The 25,259-nt window shown below is 34.3% G+C and overlaps 1 protein-coding gene across 1 annotated transcript; it reads left to right on the forward strand.

Moving 5' to 3' along the window:
- The first annotated feature begins 2,986 nt into the window (after window positions 1–2,986).
- LOC132273753 (flavonol synthase/flavanone 3-hydroxylase-like) lies at window positions 2,987–19,198 on the forward strand. Its single transcript, XM_059774802.1, has 3 exons — window positions 2,987–3,791; window positions 5,014–5,341; window positions 18,819–19,198. Exons 1-3 carry the CDS (start codon window positions 3,325–3,327, stop codon window positions 19,029–19,031), a joined length of 1,008 nt encoding a protein of 335 aa, XP_059630785.1. The 5' UTR covers window positions 2,987–3,324; the 3' UTR covers window positions 19,032–19,198.
- Window positions 19,199–25,259: the final 6,061 nt, after the last annotated feature.

Here is a 25,259-nt window from a genome sequence, read left to right on the forward strand (position 1 = left end):
CTTTAAATTATTTTTTATGAATTTTGTTAGGTAATTTGTAATTTGAATTAAATTCTTTAAATAATTTTTAGGTAATTTGAAATATATTTTGCTGTTAGAGTTTTAATAAATATTTTATTTGAATTTTATTAAGTAATAATTTTTAGAGTGACTTATATATAGAGAGAGTATAGATTTTTTAAGAAACAACAAATAGATAAAATAGGTAATTTGAATTTTATTATGTAATAATTTTTAGAGCTTTATAAAAATATTTTTTTTTATAGAGTTTCTATAATTTGAAATATTTTTCATGTTAGAGTTTTAATAAATATTTTATTTGAATTTTATTAGCTAATTAAATATATTCATAATAAATAGGTAAATATAGGTTATATATATGTGATAGAGTTTTATAGAAAATAAAATAGCTAATTTGTGGTAGAGTTTTGTAAATAGATAAATAGGTAATATGTTTTACAATTTTATAGAAATTATTTTAAAAACTCTTTTTATATCAATTAATAAATATTTTTTATATTAATAATTCTTGTCTAATTAGATTTTCTTTTATTAAAAAAAAACTCATAATAAACTGTAATTTATGGTAGAGTTTTAGAAAAATCATTTTATTTTTATATCAATTAATAAATATTTTTATATTAATAATTCTTGTCTAATTATTTTTTGGTTTATTAAAAAACTCATAATAAATTGATTAATAGGTAATTTGTGTTAAGAGCTTTATAAAAACTCTTTTAAAATCTCTTTTTATATCAATTGATAAAAAAAAAAATTTATATTAATAATTCTTATCTAATTAGATTTCCTTTCATTAAAAAAAACTCATAATAAATAAATAAATAGCTAATTTGTGTTAGAGTTTTATAGAAACTCTTTAAATATATCATTGTCTAATGTGATAGAGTTTTGTTGAAAATAAAATAGGTAATTTGTGGTAGAGTTTTATAGAAATTATTTTATTTTCTTTAAATATATCCTTGTCTAATTACCCAAAAAAATTTAGTACTACACTTAATCTTAGCCAAAAGGCCGAGAAATATTAGCCACAAGGCCGAGAAAGGTGTAATTAATATTTATTTAGGTCTATAGTTTTAGAAGAAGCTTACATGTAATCATTTTTAACTCAAAACTAATGTGGGACAAGAAAAAAGAATTTTATTAGGTAATTTGTAATTTTAATTAAACTCTTTAGATTAATTTTTATAAATTTTATTAGGTAATTTGTAATTTGAATTAAACTCTTTAAATATTTTTTAGGTAATTTTTTGTTTATAAAAACTAATTTTTATATTAATAAATAAATACTGAAATACGGAAAAAAAAAAAAATTTAGTACTACACTTGATCTTAGGTCTATAGTTTTATAAAGAGCTTTCATGTAATCTTTTTTAACTCAAAACCAATGTGGGACAAGAAAAATAAATTTTATTAGCTAATTTGTAATTTGAATTAAATTCTTTAAATTAATTCTTATAAATTTAATTAGATAATTTGTAATTTGAATTAAACTCTTTAAATAATTTTTAAGTAATTTTTTGTTTATAAAAACTTTTTTTTTATATTAATAAATAAATACTGAAAATCTTTACACATTTAATAATAGTATAGATAATTTGTAATTTGTATTAAACTCTTTAAATAATTTTTAGGTAATTTTTTTTTTTATAAAAACTCTTTTTTTTTTATATTAATAAATAAATACTGAAAGAAACTCTTAAAGTCGACCCAAGAAAATTTAGTACTACGCTTGATCTTATTCAAAAGGCCGAGAAAGGTTAGCCAAAAGGCCAACTCAAAAAATTTTAGTATTACACTTGATCTTAGCCAAAAGGCCGAGAAAGGTTAGCCAAAAGGCCGACCTAAAAAAATTTAGTACTACACTTGATCTTAGCCAAAAGGGCGAGAAAGGTGTTATTAGTATTCCTTTAGGTCTATAGTTTTATAAGAGGCTTACATGTAATCATTTTTAACTCAAAACCAAAGTGGGACAAGAAAAATAAATTTTATTAAGTAATTTATAATTTGAATTAAACTCTTTAAAAAAGTTTTAGGTAATTTTTTATTTATAAAAACTCTTTTTTTATATTAATAAATAAACTGAAATACTAAAACTCTTTGCACATTTAATAATAGTATAGATATAAATATAATTTTAAAATATTGGTATTTAAATATTATACAAAATTTTTAAATAAAATTATAAATTAGTAATAGGCCGAGACTAGAATTTGGTTTGCACATTTAATAATAGTATAGATATAGAATTTTGAAATATTGCTATTTAAATAATAGATTCGCTCCCCTGTGATACTAATAGGCCACAGAAATTATCTACCTGGCCAGGATAGAGCGACAATCGGAGAAATGGTTTGGACCAGATGCAACTCTTTAACTGGGTATTATGCACTGGTTTGGACCAAATGCACCTTTTCGTGATGACCACCAGAGTAAGCCCGACCTAATTTTATAGTTAAGCCCAAGCCCGGGTCAGGCGGAGCGGGGTGTGTGAGTGGTGAATAGTTTGGACCCAAAGTAGGCTAAGTCATCTCCTCTTAAAAACTTGGGTGCCCTTAAATCCAAACTCAAAATTTAAACTTGAGCTATATATATTCTAATTGGTTTCAATTTATATTCAATGTGGGCCATCCACTTCCCACGTATACATACTCATTACTTATCTTGCAGTGACTGGACCGGCTGGAGTGTTGCAGCCGGGCCTGTTAAGCATGCCTATTTTTTTGGCTTTTATTGGACAGCCTTTCATGGCTGAGTTTGAATTAAATAGTCATTGGGCTAGTTTTGGACAAATATTTTTTTATTTTTTTGGTTGGTTGAGAGTGTGTATTACATATGAAAAATGATTTTTAAAGTAAATAGTCCCGAATCATCTTTAAACTTTATTTTCCTAAAAAAAAAAAAAGTGATAACCCACTCATATGTGTGTATATATATATATTATCTCAAAAGCATAGATATACACGGATGGGGCTAAGCTTAATTTACACAAAGTTCCAGAAAAGAAAAAAAAAAAAGAAAAAAGAAAACCCTTAATTTGTACATTGTGTCATAATAATAATAATAATTTGTATACCTATCTAGTGAACAAATGCCATGTCCTCACATCCCCTATTCCCATTTAAACTTTTGTATTCTCTTGACCCTTCAAGCCCCATCTTTTCGCTCATCCTTCCATACTACAAATGAGCCAATATTTAAGTGGTTAATCACAAGACAATCCCTATAAACATGCACTCAAAACATAAATTTCAAAGGCTAGAGAAAGAGAGAGAACCTTGAAACTAACTATTTTACCAGGAAAAGATGCAAACGGCAGAGGAGAGAGTGCAAGCCATTGCATCTGTGTCGACGGACATACCACCGGAGTTCATTAGGCCGGAGAACGAACAACCGGGATCCACAACACGCCACGGCCAGGTTGCCGAGGTCCCCGTTATCGATTTCGGGAACCTGCAAGATGAGGAAAAGCTTGTGCAGCTCATTATGGATGCTAGTTGCGAATGGGGGATGTTCCAAATTGTAAACCATGACATACCAAGTGATTCTATTAGCAAATTACAAGAAGTTGGGAAGCAGTTTTTCGAGTTACCACAAGAAGAGAAAGAAGTTTATTCCAAGTCTCCTGGGGCTAAAAGTGTGGAAGGCTATGGAACAAAGCTACAAAAGGAAGTAGAAGGCAAGAAAGGTTGGGTTGATCATTTGTTCCACAAGATATGGCCTCCTTCAGCCATCAACTACCAGTTCTGGCCTAAAAATCCACCTTCTTACAGGTTTTAATTCATCATATTTGGTTTTCTTCAGATAATGTATGTTTTTTTTTTTTTTTTTTTTTTTTTTTTTTTTTTTTTTTTTTTTGAGTTATAGATATCATTATAATCACTATATCCACCACTAATTCGAGCTCAAAATAAGAAAGTAATAGAGGTAAATATATTGCTCAACTTACCCAAAAACATAGTTTTAATGAATTAACGTGTTAAAATAATATGCAACTAGAATTTTTATTTGAGAAGGTATTGTCGAGTATTCTTGATTTATTGTATACTTAATTTTTCGTGAAAATGACTCTTAAATTCTTAATATATATATATATATATATATATATATATATATATATATATATATGAGCAGTGCTATTGAGATGGCAAGAATCACGTGGAAATGAGAGACGTAGAGACATGTAGACTACTACAAAGGGTATAGTAGGAATGTTAAAGAATCCAAAAGATAATTATAATTGTTATTTTCTACACCTTTATTGTTGTTTTTAAGGCATCCGAAGGAATCATGAGGAAGTGGGACGTACTTAGATATGGCCTCCTTCAGCCATTAACTACCAGTTCTGGCCTAAAAATCCACCACCTTACAGGTTTTAATTCAATCATATTTGGTTTTCTTCAGATAATGTATGGTTGTGTTTTTTTTTTTTTTAGGCTAATTCATAATTCATATATCATCATAATCATTATATCCACCACTAATTCGAGCTCAAAATAAGAGAGTAATAGAGGTAAATATATTGCTTAACTTACCCAAAAACATTAATTGTTTTGATGAATAAATGTGTTATAATAATATACAACTAGAATGATGCATGAGTTTAGTTTCTAGTTACGAAGAATTTTCATTTGAGAGCGTACCATGTCAAGTATCCTTGAATTATTGTATACTTAATTTTTTTGTGAAAATGGCTCTTAAATTCTTAATATATATATATATATATATATATGAGCAGTGCTATTGAGATCGCAGGAATCACGTGAAAATGAGAGACCTAGAGACATGTTAGACCACAAAGGAAATAGTAGGAATGAAAAAGAATCCAAAAGATAATTATAATTGTTATTTTCTACACCTTTATTGTTGTTTTTAAGGCATCCGAAGGAATCATGAGGAAGTGGGAGGCACTTAGATAAGCAAATTTAAGTAGTTAAAAAGGTGCATCCAAACATGGCTTTACTTGTCCTAATTTAATCTTAAATTTCATGACAGGGAGACTAATGAAGAGTATGCTAAGCTCATGCATGTAGTGGTAGACAAGCTGCTTAGGACCTTGTCAATAGGGTTGGGGCTTGAAGGCCATGAGCTAAAGGAGGCAGTGGGTGGTGATGATTTGGTGTACATGTTGAAGATAAACTATTACCCACCATGTCCTCGTCCTGACCTGGCACTTGGGGTGGTGGCCCACACCGACATGTCAGCCCTCACTATTCTTGTGCCTAATGATGTCCAGGGCCTACAAGTCTTCAGAGATGATTATTGGTATGATGTAAAGTACATCCCTAATGCTCTTATCATCCACATTGGTGACCAGATTGAGGTACTTTCAAATAATTTCACTTATTTTCTTAGAACATATAATTCTGTTTTACTTGGTTCTGCCTTGGCCACAACATAATGAGCAGAGAACCACTACCTTGCTTACTGGTCCAATATGGCGGTAGGACTGGTATAGCTTAAGTTATATTTTCAATGCAGAATACTATATTTCAATGTCAAATGTCATATTTTAAGAGGAGTTAAAGTGTCAAAGTACTATATTTTTACAATTCTGCTTTAATAATGTATTTCATCTAAAATATTATTTTTTTACACAACAATTATTCTATGTTTTGAGAGCCCATTAGAGTGTCATATTTTTATTTTAACAACTTTTAACAATCTCAAAATATGAGAGGTATTTTAAAAGCCTATTGGAGTACCTTATTTTCATCCACTTACTATATTTTAAGTTTGAGAGGCCATTTGAAAACTACTATACTTGGCAATACTTTTGACAATCTCAAAATATGAGAGATCTTTTGAGAGGCTATTGGAGTACATTATTTTCATCCACTTACTATATTTTGAGTTTGAGAAGCCATTTGAGAGAGTATTGAAGATGCTCTTATATGAGTGCAAGACCCTCTCCATCTAAATCTGATATGGGACAAAAACCCATAAGAGTTGGCTTTTACATGTCAATTGCCGGTTGTGGAAAAATACTTTTGGAAAATAACACAGAGAGGGTAAATAAGTTTAACTTGCTCTATTATCTGATTTTGCTTATTTTAATTTTACTGAAATAAGACTAATAACTGTGAGTTGTGCAGCGAAAAATTACTTGCGTAGAAAGTTTTGTAATTTAAAAATAGATATGTCTTTCTAACTTTACTTATTTTAGCAATTAATCAATTAATCTCATACAAGATAAAATAAAGTAAAGTAAAGTAATAAAGTTAAAAATGACACCATAATTTTTAGCGAGAAAACCCTAATTGGTAAAATAGACGAACTGTTTGTGCAGAAAAAACCTCGTGGATTGTGCAATCCAAAGTAAACCGATCCACTATATTTGAAACAAAATACAATAGACTTTGACTCAGGCTCACACTCTATCGTTCTATCAAACGCCAACAATCCTCTAACTTTGCGACGTCCTGTCCAATAGCTCTTGACCTCAGGCTTACTCTTGATCTTTGTAGAAGTATTGCTAGTAGATCAAACAACACTCCTCGAATGCTTAGGCCCTTTCAAAGTGCATGTGATCGTTTCACCTCTGTTCTTCAAGATCTGGATTTAATGTAGAAGAAGTAGATTGCTTTTCTGATCGTTATAGATACAAGACTTTAATCACGATTAAGATTTGAATAACACTCTAAACTCACTCTTGTGTTTATGTGTGTGTTCTAGAAAGAATAACAGAAAAATCAACTTTGATTTTCTAGAAAAATCAACTTTGATTTTCTGCAAAAATATATCTCTAATAGGCTTTTAAGAAATCTGAAGTTGTAGTGCAAAATCCGTATCAACCTAGATGAATATCAATATTTATATAGAATTTTCAAAGACCTAGACATGCATAGAAAAAGGTAATTTTCATGCATAGGACTTTTGGTAGTATTCTGAACCAACTAGGAAGAAGAAATATAATAGGAAACTAAGTTACCTAATTCTGCTGAAGATCTTGAACCGATTCAAGAATGGCTGAACTAGTTCAAGATGGCCAGTTAAAATTCGAAGGAAGTTGAATGATTCTTGAACCGGTTCCAACGAGCTTGAATAGTTCAAGATGGCCAGTCTTGAATAATGAAGGCATCATACTTGGAAAAATACTATTTTGGTAAGTCTGAAAATATACTAAGTATAAAAAATGTCATAATCTTCTAAGATCTCTTCCTAAAGTGTTGTTCATTGCTTTTTTGACGATCTCAGTATATCATCTTCGAACAACTTTTCATTTTCGCAGCCGATCTCAATCTTGATATGGTAAATAGAAATTATAACACGATCGGACTTGTTTTGACACCGAAATTTGCCAATTACAAAAATTATATCTCACAATAACAACCTACGAAGTAAAAATAAAGTGTAAAGATCAAGTTAGAGATTGGAACTGGGTTTCTAGCATGAAACCCTTCTTGGAAGAAATCCGTCCAATTAGGACAAAAACCACGGATACTTTTACATGAGCGTAACAATCCAATATTTCAAAGCAAAATACAACAGACTTTGTCTCAGGCTCACACTCACCCCGCTCAACTAAGAACTAGTTGTTGAACACCTCTGGCTTGGTGATTCCCCCGTCTAAATGCTCTAGCCTTTAGGGTTTCTCAATCCATGTAAAAGGGTAGTTGGAAGAACAAGAACACTCCACGAATACTCTGTCCCCTCCGTATCTCAATTGAATCACCCTTTCTTTAAATTTGAATTTTTGAAGGTAATACAAAATTCTACTTTTCTGAATGGAATCATCTAGGTCTTCAATGATCTTGAACTTTAATCAGATAGAGAACACCATCTTAATTCAGTCTCATATAATAATGTGTGCTCTTAAATAAAGAAAACCACATAGAAAAATGAAGGATGATTTTCTGTGATAAAATACTCTAAAAAAAATTCTCTTGTGAAAATATTAAGGGTAATCTTCATTTGCACCCTTGAGATATGTCTATACGTCAAGGAAATCCCCAAGGTTTACGTTATGTAATGGTCAACTATGATCAAAAATATTTTGTGGTGACTTGATAAAAAAGTAAGTCATAATGCCTAGACTACCTTTCTTATTCAAATCCCCCCCCCCCCCCCCCCCGACACCAATTTCCTTTAACAATTTCTCTCCAATTTCCCTCCACTTTGACTTTATTCCCTCCAAACACAATATCATTTATTGAAATTGCAATTTATTTCATAATTTTATAAAATCAGAAATTTAAATCATTTCAATTCCTCCTTTGTAAAATTCAATTTCGAGTAAATTTAATTTCTGAAAATAAAAAAATTGGGCTAATTTAAACATTTCCTCATTCGATCCGAATTTCATAAAGTAAATTTAAATCCTTTCAATTTCTATCCCTTGTAAAATTTAATTTCCAAAATAAATTTAATTAAAAAAATTAGAGACTACTTTAAACATGTCCTTAGTCGATCCAAATTTGATAAAATCATAAATTTAATTTTCAAAAATAAAAAATTAATTACTAATTTAAACCTTTCCGCAGTCATTCCTAATTTGATAAAGTCATAAATTTAATTAAATCCTTTCAATTCCTATTCTTTGTAAAATTTAATTCCCAAAATAATTTAATTTCAAAAATAAAATCAGAGTTCTTCTAGGAACTCATAATGATTATATCGAGTACCAAAAGCGGTCTTCGGAATATCTTCTTCCTTGACGTACCCTCAATTGATAATAACCAGACCTTAATTCAATCTTCAAAAAATAACAAGCACCTTTTAATTAATCGAATAAATCATCAATTCAAGGCAATGGATACTTGTTTTTGATGATGACATAATTCAATTTTCGATAATCAATGCACAACCTCAAAGAACCATATTTCTTCTTTGCAAACAAAACTAGTGTTCCCCACGGTGAAGCACTAGGTCGAATAAACCTTTTCAACCTCAAATCATCCAACTACTTTTTCAACTCTGCCTGTGCCATACGATACGGTGCCATTGAAATTGGTGCCATACCGGGCATAAGATCAATAACAAACTCCACTTCCTTTTGTGGCGGTAACTCAACCAAATCCTCCCGAAACACATCCAAAAATCACATACAACTCTCGGATACAACTCCTTACGAAACCCGTCGTCGCTAGCTAAAAGACTAGCCAAAACGACATTACGACAATCACGACCCTTAACGCCATAAAATGAAGAGATGAGAGAATCGCCCCGATCTCCCACAAAACAAAAACAATCTTCGTCTGAAGTGCAAATTGACATTTTGCCCCTGAAACAATTAATAACTGCTCGAAACAATGACAACCAGTCCATCCCATGGATGACATCAAAACCCGACATCTCGAGAAGAATGAGATCAAACTCAAGCTCCCGCCCCGCAATCACAATGGCTCAACCATGGCAAACTTTATCAAGAACAACCGAGACTCCGACCAGTGTGTCAACACTGAGTGGCCTATTTAACCGACTAACCTCTAACCCCAATATAAATACAAACGATGAAGCGATGAAAGAATAAGATGCACCAGAATCAAACAACACTCTAGCCCACGAATGAAACACAAAAAAAATACCCCTAACAACTGATGGACCAAGTATGGCTCAACTAGAGTCGTAGTTGGAGTAACCACATACACCCGACCCTGGGTCCTCTATCCCTAAGATCCACTGGCATGATAACCCGTCTGTTGGGTAGGTGCACTAAATGGAACCCCCTTGAGAAGACATAGCTGACTGTGGTGATAGCGGTGGTTGAACCCCTGACTGGGTTGTGGCTGACTGTGTTGGCCTTTGTTGTGACCCCCTGCCACTGACTATATTACCTCCACGTTGCGGATAATCCCTCTTGATATGGCCTTACCGGCCACATCCAAAACAAGCTCCATCACCTGGTAAGTCCTGAGGACACTGTGATCTGTAATGGCCTATATGATCTATAATGGCCTAGCTGTTGGCATTGAAAGCACACTACGCCTGACCTGGAAGAACTAGTCAAAATGGGGGTGGTAGGTGCAGACCGTGCCGACTGCTACCCTGAAAACCTGATGATCCACCCTTGTGCTTCTTCTTAGATTGTCCCTTTGTAATAGTACATGCACTCCTGCCCTATCTCCATGACTCCCTGTTTGCATTCCGGTCATTCGCCTCAATCTCCACCACTATGGCTCTCTCAACTACCACTATATATACCTTGATGTTTTGAACTGCCACTACTGGCCTTATAGTGTAATGAAGGCCAAAAACAAACTTGCGAATTTTGTTCCCCTCATCTCTCACTAAGTCCAAAGCAAAGCGAGAGAGAGTAGTGAACTTGCTCTTATACTCCATCATTGTCATATTGACCTAAATGAGGTGATTAAACTCACTCTGCAACTCCCACCTCTTGGTTATCGGATACTTGTCATAAAAGAAGTTCTTGTAGGTGTCTCAATCTATATTTTTAACATCATACCAATTCGCAACTGACTTCCACCACATTTTCACTTCCTTAAAAAAATTATAAATGGCCAAAGGAGTCCTCAAACAATCATTCGGCACGCCTATAGTCATCAAATGCTTTTCCACTTGGTCAAACCAATCATTCACAATCATAAGGTAAGTACCGCCTTTAAACAACGTAGGTATAAGTATCACGAACCTCGAAATAAGCTTAAGACATTTCTCTATTTCCTCCTCTTCCGATAAAACAACTATTTGTGGTATCGATTGGGGCGCCAATTGCGGAACTGTAACAACCATGGCTCGTAACACATCCTATAACAAAGTGGTCATGGTCTGCCTGATTGAACCCTTCCCTATCTCAACATTCTCCCTCCTTGCGGGCCGGCCAAATGACTAAAGGATCATCAGTTTACTCTACCTCAATTTACCATTTCGAACCTTGTACAGAAGGTTTTTCCGTACCATCTTCTTCTACCTATACCGCAGTAGAAGCACCTAAAGGAGAATTTGGTGTCTACAAAAAAGAAAGAAACTGGATTCTGAGTAGACTATTAGACTATGAATTGACATTTCCTAATGACATATGTGGCGAAGAAGCCGAGACGAGAGATAGCCTAGGCTTCAACAAGACCGGGGACCAATAGCAGTGGTCTCATAATTACAAACTACTGATCAATCCGAGACTCAGTCGTGGTCCATGTTTTTAATGTCAGTGGAACCAAATCCTTAAGAAGTATCTCTTCATCAGCTTGCTTCATGAGATTGGAGCTAGAACTTTCCCCAACCTCACCCCTTGGTTTAAGACGCGATGGTATAATGCTATGAAATCAGAAAACGAGTCAATAAAAGCAACGCTAAATAATCCGTCAGGAAATGACGTCCGTATGCAACTCACTCGATAGTCATAGCAATATGAAAAATCTTAAGTATGTACTCAAAACATATAAACATTTCATATACTTAGCCACATAACATATACTTCAACATTAAACATATAAGCACATGTATCAAGTAAGCATGCTTGCAAAACTTTAAACACCTTTGCACTTATCACCTAAAACAATGCAAATTAATCCTCTACCCCAACTAGGTAGGCCTTTCTCATCATCCTAAAGGTTTTCTAACCATAACTCTGATACCAAAATCTGTAACGACCCAAACTTGGGGATCCGGATCGCTACCCTAATGATTACCCGAACCCGAGGCCACATAAGGGTACTATGGTCATTTCCCATTAATATAATGATTCTAGAGTCCCCAAGGGTAAAATAGTCATTTGGCATGGTCATACATAGCTTAGGACTCAAAAGGGGTAAATTTTTCATTTACTAGGGTCATTTTATGTTTAAAGTTAAGTCCAGTGGGTAAATATGTAATTATACTAAGGTATGGGGTCAAAATATAAATACTGAATAGAATTTAGGGTATTGAATTGAATAAAAATTAAGAACTTTGGTGGCTAATCCCCAATTCAAAGGATTATTGGTGGCTGATCTCCAATTAACGGATCACTTTGGGATCTAGGACCCTAACATTGGGGTCCGTCGGTCTGAACTGGGCTTCACCGGATTAGCCTTTCTTGATGCCTACATTTTGGAGTCATGGGCCTTCACTATCTTGGATCGGCCTAGGTTGTATTTTATGGCATGACTTGGGCTTTGGTTGCCCTGCTCGGGTCGGTTTGCGTCTGGCTCAAGCCTTTACCCGTGACACGTGGCACTCATAGGCTGATGCATGTGTCAGTGTTTTGTTGAAGGGCATTTTTGCATCTTCTTAAGAGATAATTTTAGAAATTAAAAGTTAAGGGGGTGGAGGCATTATATAGAAATTAACAGTAAGAAAATAACCTTATATTATAGTGGGTGGGGTCAGGGCACACACTAGCTTCGCCTCTGTGTAGGATGGCATGTATCCAGTGATGGATTATGAGGTGCTCTAAAAGATGTGATATTACTATTGTTGAAAAAATAAATAAATAAAACAAGTAATATGAAACTCGAAGGATTTTTTTATATTTTTTCAAGAAACTTGAAGGATTTGGGATGTTCTTATCAATTCCATCACAATCTCTAAGCATAAGCAAGAAAAGACTTCATGCGAGTTAGCTCATTTAGAAATATAGTATGTCCACTGTACTTTATAGCCATGAAATTTATTTGTACATAGTTAAAATGGAACAATGTAAAATAGACGCACACAAATTGCATCCCACAAAACTCGACACATATACATTCTCACTGTTGGCCATATAAAAATACAATAATTTTTTATTTTTTATTTTGGGGAACTGTAGGTGCAAAAATTTGTAGACTAAGAATAGTTAACCAAATCCCTTAAATTACTACACCTAAAAGAGCAACGGAGAAAAAGACAAAGATCAGGGAGAAGAAAAAATTGTTTATGGTAGGACTGAACCTAAGACTATCTAGATTACCTATGTATCCCGGTTTTGTGGAGCGTGTGGAAATCAAGTCGAAATGTAGTTCTGACGACAATAATTGTATATATTTTCTTGGGGGCCCTTTGCAGTTCTTTTATCTCCTCCTTTCGTTAAGGGTCTTAACCCCTTTATATATAAGTAAAACCCTAGTTGAGTCCTTCTTGTACTCTTTTCTTCTTGCTCAAGTCTTTTCTTTTTCTTAATCTCTTTTCTTATCTTATAGAATTCTTCTTCTTCTTCAAAGAAAAGAATTCCACTTGGGGTCCATAAGCTTGGGTAGGGTTTGTGCTTGTTAGGGCGACCGACCCATCTCTAACGACCAGGTTAATTTTATCATTTCTCTTCATGGGCTTTCAGTGCGAACACATGTACGTCTTGCTATAATTAGTGTTTTTCTTGTATAGGTGTCATGTTTTGGTTGGAGGGTATTCTTGCCCCCACAAGAACGAAAATCAAAATAATTCTGGCATATTCATCTACCTCTTTTGATGTCGCACGAGTATTCTTTTGATGACTTCAGTAAGGGTAAAGTACAGCAACACCCCCTGAGGTTTGCCAAAAGGATAGCCAAATGAAACTTACCCTATTTTGGGACAATGACACCCCCTCATGATATTTGCAAGCCAAACAAAGCCTTAAAACATGGGAAAAGTCAACATTACCCTTCACTATTTTATTAATTTTAATTATAAAATATTAAAATAATTAAATGACCAAATTACCCTCAACACCCAATCAATCCTACAACCAGATTATGTTGCCGCCACCATACCAAACTCCACTACCACAAATACATAATCGCCCCCAAAACCACCACTATCCCTACCCCCAAACCACCGCCTTCGCGTTTGAGCTCTCCAACGAAAGCAAAGGATCAAGCTTTTGGTCTATCACCGGTGGAAATATATGCTGAACTTCTGGGTCTAGAACGGACAACCTCCGATTGGTCTTCAATGGAGCACTGATTTGGTAAATGGAGGAAGAAAGAGAGAGTTGTACAGAAATGATGAGTTTCACTGGAGATGATGGGTAAGTTTCTGGGTCACGGGAACTGTTAGCTTAGGTGTTAGGAAACTAATACCAATTAGACAATCTTATTTTCTAATTAGTATTTAATTATTTTAGATATTATGTTATTTCCTTATTTTATTCTTCTTTTCTAATTAGTATTTAATTATTTTTGGTACTATGTTTCCTTATTTATTTTCTTAATTTATCTATATAAGAATGCTATTGTAATAGAATTAGGGTATTGAATTGAATAAAAATTAATAACTTTGATGGCTAATCCCCAATTCAAAGGATTATTGATGGCTGATCTCCAATCAACGGATCATTTTGGGGTTTAGTACCCTAACATCTGGTATCAGAGCATTCGATCTAAGACCCCTCAATTTTTTTTTTTTTTTTTCTTTTTTCTTCTCTATTATCTTTACTTCTATTAGTGTTCTCATTATGACTGTCAAAGAACTTGGAGAAAAAATTTCCATTCTTCCCACTAGGGTTGACACTCTTGCTACTAGGGTGAATGCTCTTGCTAACTAGGGTGGACGTGTTGTCTGCCAATTTCAAAGAGTTCATGCATGATAGACAAACCACCAATGCCATCCTTCAATAAATTCATGAGATGTTGTAGAATAGGCAAGAGCCTCAACCTATTCTTGATCATCCTTAACATGACGTTCGTGTTCTCCAAAACGATGTTAATCATAATCCAACTATACAATGCGATGACGATGTTGATCAGCAAGCTGGTCCGATTATTCAAGGTCGGACTCTCCGAATCAATTTTCCAAAATTTGATGGTGTTGATCCTGAAGGGTGGTTGTTTCAAGCTGAACAATATCAGCAACTCATGGTATTTTAGATGAGCAGATGGTTTAATTGGCTGCAATGCATCTTCAAGGAGATGTTATTTCTTGGTATCGTTGGATTAAACAATCCCTTGGTATTTTGAATTGGCAATAATTTTCTCGTGCAATATGTACATGCTTTGGGTCTCGACAGCATATTGACCCTTGTGGTTCGCTAGCCAAACTCTCTTAAACAGGCACTATTCATGAATTTATTACTGAGTTTGAGCAACTTGCTAATATGGTTCTGGGTTTGCTTAAGTCGCATCAAGTTAGTTTTTTCCTCTTTGGACTTCGTCCTGATATAAGTGTTGGTCTTCGTTTGCTTCGTCCGATGAGTTTAACTGACGCATTTGAATTAGCACTCTGTCAGGAAAATGCAATTATTACAACCACAACTCCAAATGTGCCAGAGACTGCTTTTCAGTTAGATTTTTTGACTTGAGGCCAAGTGATGATTCAAGAGGGGTTGAATGTTAGGAAAATAATACCAATTAGATGGTCTTATTTTCTAATTAGTATATAATTATTTTAGATATTATGTTATTTCCTTATTTATTCTTCTTTTCTAATTAGTATTTAATTATTTTTGGTACTATGTTATTTCCTTATTTATTTTCTTAATTCATCTATATAACAATGTTATTATAATAGAATTAGGGTATTGAATTGAATAAAAATTAAGAACTTTGGTGGCTAATCCCTAATTCAAAGGATTATTGGTGGCTGATCTCCAATTAACGAATTACTTTAGGGTCTAGGACCCTAACATTGGGGTCCGTTGGTCTGAAGTGGGCTTCACCGGATTTGGGCTCGCTAGACAGAACTGGGTCTTGTAGTTTGAAGCTTCGTCAAACTAATGGCTCCAATTTTGAGTGTCGTCGTGGGTTAGATCCTAGGCTCCACTTTTGAGCGCCATCTTGATGTCGTTGTTGAAGGCAGAGAGAATCAACTGAGCAGCGAGAGCACTCACTACCGCCTTCGTTGAACAACTATTGCCACCACCGCCGTTAAGCCCAATGTGTGACTTATGTGCTCCAGCGTTGTGTAAGTTCACCGACGGAATCGAAGGATGAAGGTTGCGGATCCATTCACCATCACTGCCTGTATATACATATATATATATATATATATATGTGTATGTATATATCTATGTGTATATAAATATATGTGTGTGTGTGTGTGTGTGTGTGTGTGTGTTGGTGTTGGGCGGAGGAAGAGAGAGCAGAGAGGAGAGAAGAAAAGAAATGGGAGTGGGTTTCTGAGGTTAGAAACGTCATTTCATGGTCAATATAAAAGTCAAATGGTAAAAATGTCAATTTATTACCATTGGGGTGTCTTTGGCAACCGTATCAAACTTAAGGGGTGTCTTTGTCCCAAAATAGACTAAGTTTCAACTGTGTGTTCTTTTAGCAAATCTCAAATGGTGTTGTTGTACTTTACCCCTTCAGTAAAAAATACTTTACAAACCTACTTATTGGAGTGGGGCAGGCTCATGGTACTCCGATATACATATTGTTTATGAAAAAAAATTCAATATTAATTAAATTTAAGATAAATCTTGTAGAAAAATCTTAGTATGGACAAATACTCCACTGTCATAATTATAAATTTGTTGTTAAAATTTAAAATCATTATGTAAAAGAATTAAAATGAAAAAAAAAATTTAACTAATAAAAATTATTTATTTATATATTTATTATAAAATTGGTTGTGTTTTTTAGCTAATGAAAAAGAAATTTTATTTATCATTATAAGTCAAAATATTCTAGCTAAAGAATATTTATTTATATAGCGGGAAATTCTTTTCAACCCCTGTAATTATTTTAAAGTGAAGGCTTGCATTGCGGGTTATGTTGACATTCCTAATCAAAAGTAGAGAAACAAATAAACTGGAACATTGTCATTAGGGCTGCAAATGAACCAAACCGAGCCGAGCTTTGGGTTGCTCAAGCTCAGCTTGTCATCTTTGGAGAGGTGCTCGGGCTCGGCTCGGGCTCGGGCGAGTTTCATGAAGCTCGGGCTCGTTTATATACACCCTCCAAATTTGCTTCCCAACCGTGCCTTATATGCATAAACAAGACGTATCAGATTCAACAACAACAACAACAACAACAACAACAAAAAAAAAAAAATCAGAGATATGTTAGAGATTCGGATAACATATTTCTACTAAGATCTGCAACGAGAGAATTTTCCATAGAGGGCAGCCAAGAACCAAAGCATCTGTGAATTTTTTTTTTTTTTTCCTACAAAAATTTCAATATACTCAAGTAGTAGAATGAATTCCAGATTCAAGAAAATAACTAATCTCTTACATGAGATCGCATCTAAATCTCCAAGAAAAAAAACAAAATACAAAAAAAATAAAAAAGAACAATTTTACAGAATAAAAATAAAATATTACCAGGTTTCATACCGTAGTTCCATCTTAAGATCCGTTTGAGAGATAGCTATGTTGCTTCTAGAGTGATGTCGGCAGAATTTAGGTTGGTGTTGATCCGAGAGAGAGAGGGAGAGAGCTGACTTATGCGTTGTGTCTTGTGGAGAGTTGTCGGCAGACTATGTGGCTGTAGTGTTTTTAGGGTTTAATTCTGATCTCTGAACTCAACGGCTGAGATGGTGAGATGAAAGGATTTAACTAACGGCTAAGATGGTGAGATGTGGATGAAGGGATTTAAGTTGGGCCTGATTAACGGAGGGATTTAAGTTGGGCCTGATTAATGAAAAGATGTGAGTTGAGTACGAGCCTTATTCACGAGCCTCATACGAGCCTTATTCATGAGTCTTGTGGAGAGTTATCCGCAAACTATGTGGCTGTAGTGTTTTTAGGGTTTAATTCTGATCTCTGAACTCAACGGCTGAGATGGTGAGATGAAAGGATTTAACTAACGGCTAAGATGGTGAGATGTGGATGAAAGGATTTAAGTTGGGCTTGATTAACGGAGGGATTTAAGTTGGGCCTGATTAATGAAAAGATATGAGTTGGGCCTGATTAATATATATATATATATATATATATATATATATATATATATATATATATATATATATAACGAGCATGATACGAGCCCTATTCACGAGCCTGATACGAGTCTTAACGAGCCCATGTTCACGAGCCTATGCGAGCCGAGCCCAATGTTGTTCGGGCTCTGCTCGTTTACTAAATGAGCCTATAAATTGGGTTCAAATTCAACTCGTTTGCTTAATGAAGAAGCCCAAACCGAACCTGAGCTGTACAGCTCGATTCATTTGCAGTTCTAATTGTTATAGTAGTTCTTATATAGACAAATTAAATTTATTTACCATTCATAATAATAAAGATTCAGAAGTTAGGAAACCGGATGAATTTTGCAGAATACGTATGAGATCTAGAAATGTATATGAAGCCAAGAAAATGACATCTTGAGAGCTGCAAAGTGGCAATACCAGCTTGCTCGTGTTTCACCAAAACGTAAGTGGTCCAAAAGCTTTGATGTAAACATGACATGTAACAAGATTATCTATGCATTGTTAAAAGATATAGATATAGTGAGTGATAACTGACTACTTTAATTGATTCCCACCCCACCGGCACATGCACCGTTTTCAATGTTTCAACTAACTTTCAAATTTTCCAATTTTAACACTCATACTACATCAAAATCCAAACTCTCTCTCAATCTCTCCCATACAAACCTTACGCCCCACCTACAATCTAATTGGTTTTGTACCATGCTAGAATCACATTTCTTCTTCTTTTCTGTATTTTATTGTGAGACCCACACTGTCTCACTCGCAATTGCAGTTGGGTCAACTAAATAAAATAATAAATCTAAAAAAACCATTATGATTGGAATGGATGAATATGTGAGGGTAATTAAATAACTTAGTGAATTTATTCTAAAATAATATTTGCGCCACAATACATATATTTTGCGATTTCTCTCTTTAGACCTAATAGTTTGATCGTATATTAGATTGTTACTTTGTGTGATTTCAATAATCGAGTTTGTATGATGTGATTTGGTGAATTAATTCTAAAGTCTCATTTTCGCATACCCTTAAAACACTTGAATTTTTATTACGATCATCATATGATGTAAATTTAATAGTCATCTTGGTTTTGGTAGATTCTGAGTAATGGGAAGTACAAGGGTGTGTTCCATAGATCAACTGTGAACAAGGAGAAGGCAAGAATGTCATGGCCACTATTCTTGGAGCCACCATCAGAGTTTGTAGTGGGGCCACATCCCAAGCTTGTCAATGAAGAGAATCCCCCAAAGTACAAGACCAAGAAGTTCACTGACTATGTTTACTGTAAGCTTAACAAGATTCCACAGTGAATTTAGGAGATGAAGCTGCATGTGTGTGTGTGTATATATATATATGTTGCAACTTGCAAGCCCTCTTTAGGTCTGGGGGATAATGTTCTCTATTCATGTTCTTCTCCAATTTGAAAAGGCATTTTGTATGATTGTGTGTATGTTGTGTGTGTGAACAAAATTTTGTATGCTACTAAGTGAAAAATATATTGAATTGCTTTGTCATATGTATAGTTTGGCAAAAGTGAAAGTGAAGTAGGGAAATTGTCAATGTTTATTATACTATATACTTGTTAAACAGGAGAGATCAGGAGTTCGAATAAAGTTGGTTGAAAATAACTATTTTATGTAAAAGTTTAAACACAAAACTGGTATGTGTGAGTTTATTGTCAAGGTTAAAATTAATATATATATTTTAAAAAACCACTTCTTTGTTGTTCAAGGTTCCCTTTAAAAAAGAAAACTGGCTCGCTCACCGCTCCTATGTTTAGCATTAAAACTTTACCTACAAGCGTAGCTAATTGAGTAGTTCTTCAACAACTGTCGTAGAACCTACCTAAATGTATATGCATATATATCACATATATATACCAACAAATATACTGTATTATACCATCACATTTTATTTGAATCTAAACTGAGCAGACAACATGGCATCTTCGATCCAATCAACTCGAAGAATTTAAAAGTAAAATATATTTTAAAGCTGAATTGAATCTTGATAAAAAATAAAAAAATAAAAGATCATGTGCATGAGTCCCAAGGTCATGTAAATTCAGACCTGGCATTTTCTTGGTGTCGGAATAATGCATTGATTATAAAGACCATACATAGATAGGTCGGTGCAACAACAGGGTTGCAAATGAACCGAGCTGTTCATGTGGCTGCAAATGAATCGAGCTGTTCATAAACAGCTCGGGCTCGGCTCGTTAAGGGCTCGGCTCGGGCTCGTTCATTAAGCAAACGAGCCGAGCTTGAGCCCAATTTCTAGGCTCGTTTATTAAACGAGCCGAGCCTAAGCAACGTTGGGCTCGGCTCGTATAGGCTCGTGAACATAGGCTCGTTAAGGCTTGTTAGGGCTCGTAAACAAAGCTCGTATCAGGCTCGTTACATATATCAGGCCCATTCTATATATATCAAGCCCATTTGTTTTTATTGTACATTTAAAATGTTTAGTCCATATTATTTTTAAGTTTGGACCAGCTCATATTTTTCATTAATATGGCCCAAGCATTATAACTCATTAGCCCAAAGAAAATCCACCATAGATCCATAGCCCAAATAAGATTTCGTCTCACCTATTAAATTAGAACCCATCTCATCCATTGATTTTGTAAGATATCAAGAAACCCTAAAACTACACCCCACCATTCAGATCTGCCTCTTCTCCACAACATCGTCAGTCTCTCTCTCTCTATCACTCACTCACGAGTTACGAATCAACTCCACCGGCGACGACAACCCTTCCATCTACACAACTACCTCTCTGTCTCTCTCTAATCAACTCAATCGCCATAACTCTCTCTCTCAGATCTGAATGCATCGTCTGTCATCGTCATCGTCGGCTGCGGTCCTCTGTCTTCACCATGGACGTCGTCCGTTTCCCGCCGTCGTCTGTGCCGCTTTCCCTCCATCCTCGTCATCATCGTTGGCCATCCTCTGTCCTCGCCATCAATTAGGTACTGCATCAATTAATTTTTTGGCAAAACTTTATTTTCACTTTAATTCCATGGATCTGGACAACCTCAAAACAATCTTTAGGCAGTTGCAGACAATTTTGTTTAGCCTTTTCTTCTGCTTCCTCGAAATTTATGAAGACTAATGCTCAATGGCCACAGGTATCTAAATTAATTTATCTCCAACTTATTTTCCTCTATGATTTCTTTTTCTACTTAATATATACAATGTTTCAGTGGTTCTATAGATATTATTATCATGGGAATTTATAACTTTTTGATGTGTTGTATTTTTATAGAAAATGCATAATGCACTCATGCTCAATTTTGTCCTTTTTTCTTTTTGTCGAAATTAACCCTTAATTTGTTCTTGAAACATAAAAGCTTGCACTACTGCACCTTTTTTTTTTTTTTTTTTTTGCCCTTTTCTTTTTGCTTATGTGATAATTGATAAAGTAATGGAAAAAGGCATTGTGGCCTGTAGAATACTAATTAATTTTGAATTTTATATTTATTTATTTTTTTTGTTAAACGAGTCGAGCCCGAGCTGAGCCCGAGCTTTTAAAATCAAGACGAGCCCGAGCCCGAGCTCAAATTTTTGAGCTCGTCACGAGCCGAGCCCGAGCCCGAGCTGATCCCATAAACAAACGAGCCGAGCCTGAACAGCCTAAAGCTCGGCTCTGCTCGGCTCATTTGCAGCCCTATGCAGCAATTTCAAATCTCGTAGGGATATTAACTCCGGCTCATGGTGTTGGGAAACGTGCTAATTTTAAAAACTTTTCGAAGGATTTTAATTCATAGATCTTGATTCATTACATAGAGACAAGTTTTATGCAAAAATAAAATATGATGTATCATTCAATTAAAAGATTGAATACTTACATCAAGGTTTGAGTAAACCTTAGATCTCTCCTCTAAAGTGAATGTTCTCACTTATTGTAGATCCCTTTTGCTAGACACCTTTTCCATGAATCTCCATCTTCTTGGTAATGGTCTTGCCTTTAGGAATCACTCATAAGCCTCCATGAATGACCTTGAAAAATTAGGCTTGTGGGAGCCTCCATTAGATAAGAACACTAACCCTAATTTTCTAGAGAGAGAAAATTTATTCCTTTTTCCTTCTCATAAAAATCACCCCTAAAATATACATAGGCCATGTATATTTATAGGCAACATAAAAATAAAAATAAAAAGGAAACAACAAATCCTTCTCAATCTCTAATTCATATGTCTCAAATTTAATATGATTCCAATATCAAGTTGGGCTATGAGTGAGAATCCATTGGGCCTATTATTTTATTGGCTACAATGAATTAATAATTGGCCCGGTCCATGGACCCAATTCAATTAATTCATAAATTAATTTCTACTCCACTAAAAGAAATTAATTGAACTCCAATTAAATAATAAATAATCTCTAAGTCAATATTGCACTTTGACCCCTCTATGCATAATTAGTTATCGGATAAATAAAACCATCAATCCGACTACTTAATTAATATATTTATTTTGGTACCATTGATTATTTCTGGCTCGATCACAATAAAACATTTGTTTGACAAAAATAATAATTTAATAAATAAATATATAATAAATCATTTTGCCTAAAACCATACGAAGGCCTTCGAATTTACTTTGTGATCAACAACAATCAATACAAAATAAATACAAGTAGCAATGATGTAAATATTGAAAATATAAACCTCTAACTATTAATCACATAACTACCCAAAGTGTCGGTCTAAGGATCCCGAACAATCCGCCGAACAAATCAAAGTAATTATTAATTAATAAAAGAGTCTATAATTTTCTCATGTTTAAGAGTCAAATGCCATGACGATGATAGGGAGCAATTGCATACGACGGCTCTCGCAATATATCTCAACCTAACGCGGATCCAGTTGAAGTCTTAATTAATTATGAGTCCATCCATAATTACCGACTATGAACCATTTATGATTACTATTTATATTTATGTATTGATCGTTATCACATACATATATAAATATCTCTTGTAATCAAGTGGACACTATCAATTCTATAATGAATCGAAATATAATACATTGAATTCACCAATTGTATAAAATATAAATATTTCAGAAACGTCAGGAACATATGTCACTTTAATCCAAACAGGAATTTGCTATGCCAGGATATATAAATCCTAACAGCTCCCACTTGCCCTCATAGCCAATTCAAATTGCACCTAACTCTAATGTTATCCAGATGTTGATCAAAATTATTGATCAATGACACCTTTCATAATGAATCAACAAAGTTGTATTCTAATGCAATGTTCTAGCTACAAGTACATTTTTTTGCCGGACAATATCATGTAGAACATGATACTTCCTCTCAGTGTATCTTGTTCCTCTATAGAACCTTGGGTCATTATTTTGGACTACTTCTGCACTATTGTCGTAACATAGCTCAATAGGCAGGCTAGTATACTCCACAACCTCTAAATCAGTGATATCAAACCAATAGGCTTCTTTTGCGGCCTTTAAGGCTGCAATGTATTCCACCTGTAGGCTTGAGTCAGCAGTTGAAATCTGCTTAACAATCTAACAACTGATTTCCATTCCATTAAGTGAACATACACTAAGTCATGAACCTCATAGTATCTACTTTTGATTGAAAATCAGAACTAGCATACCTGACTAGGGCTATATCATCACATCCATAAATGAGTATGATATCCTTGGTCGTCCTTAGGTACTTAATGATATTTTTCACAACAGACCAGTTATCAAGTCCAGTATTGGACTGATCTCTACTGACTATCCCTACTATGTAACGGATGTCCTGTTTGGTATAGACCATGGCATATATGAGACTTTCATATGCCGAAGCATATTGTTCCAGTCTCATTTGCTCAATCTCCTTTGATAGTCTTGAAAAACTACTTACTAGAGAGAGCCATCCATATCAATAAAGTAAGAACTCATTCTTTGAGTTATGCATACCAAACCTGGTCAAAACTTTATCAATGTAGGATTATTAAGATAAGCCTAATTTCCTTTTAACCTGATCTTGCAAAAGCTTGATCCTAGGAATATAACTTACATCTTGAAAATCCTTCATTTAAAAGTAATTGAACAACTACCTCTTTATTGATGACAAAACTTCCACATCATTCTAAATGAGTAGGATGTCAACAATATATATATAAAATTAGAAAAATAATGACATTCCCTTGTACACTTATGATTTATTCACTAAGAAATCTTCTGATATCCTTTTGTAGATTAACTTGCCTTCCATAGGTATCACCTTACTAGAAAGTTCTTCAAGATCCCAGATTTAATTAGTATACATAGATTCCAACTCTGATTTCATAGTAACTCGCCAAAACGATCTGTATCCATATCGGTTCACGCTTCCGTGTAGCTTATTGGGTCCAGCTCATGTTTAACAGGGATGTCCATAATGGTCTCACCTAAAAACATGATTCTGTCGGATTGGATGATAATCCTCCCACTACCTCAATGTACCGATGCAGGAATCTATGTACTAGATGATGCTGACGCATCAATAGGGAATTCATATATTATTCTCAATCTCTATAATAAGTGTGTTCATATGTGGTACATCTGGTACTCTTACCATATTCTCTAACACTATGCTACTAGGTATGTGATTCATAATATGATTCTCCTATAGATAAACAGTGAGTGTAAACAATCAACTTTTATTATTGAGATCATAAAATAATCCGTCCTAGTGACATTTTAGAGTAGCTATCAAATCTATCATGCATATGATCTGTTTCCAACTTACTTGTCCATATCAAGCGCACATGTGCAAGACTACCCTATATGTGCATGTGATTCAAACTAAGATTTAGTCAAAAACACAGCTCAACGGTATCCTTGAGACAGACTAAGATGGAATGCAGTCCATAATGCGCATCGATGTCATTAACGCTAAACTCTTAAATGAAAGAGATAATGTGGCATAACTGATCATAGATCTAACCATATTAAGTGGAATTCTATTATTCCTATTTGACACCTAAATTAATTTAGTGTCAATTGCGGAAAACTGGTACACAACACCCTCAATGACCATATAGTCTTTGCATTATCCCAAGAAATACTCAAATACTCGATCAGATCGAAGTGTCTTGATAAGTTTACCTAATCTGTGCTCCACATCAGTCTTGACCCTCTCGGAATATACCAAAAGTATAAGACTTGTGTCGCAACAGGTAAATTTATCCAAAACGTGAGTAATCTTGATTGGATGTTCATAAGACCACACGTGTCCGTGTGTACCAACTCCAATTATTCTTTATGTCTATTTCATTTGGCTGATTAAGCCCTTAGAGTTATCTATCCTTCAAAATAGGATTCATAAGTTTGGTTTAGGCTCCTCTGCCTCACTAGGTAATAAACCTTCTTTGACCAATCTTTGAATCTCATTTTGATTGATTACAACCCAAAAATAGACACCAAAAAATACAATGAGTCGGGAATAACAAATTTTCTCTTAACATTCAATCTAGAGATGCAACATTAATTTCTACATCCTGCAAATCTTAAGAGTTTGTGATTATAGTATATTAACCATC

The sequence above is a fragment of the Cornus florida genome, unplaced genomic scaffold (genome assembly GCF_030987335.1).
Source record: "Cornus florida cultivar Cherokee Brave unplaced genomic scaffold, ASM3098733v1 CherokeeBrave_3.0.0_Hap2_Chr09, whole genome shotgun sequence".
Taxonomy (NCBI): Eukaryota; Viridiplantae; Streptophyta; class Magnoliopsida; order Cornales; family Cornaceae; genus Cornus; species Cornus florida.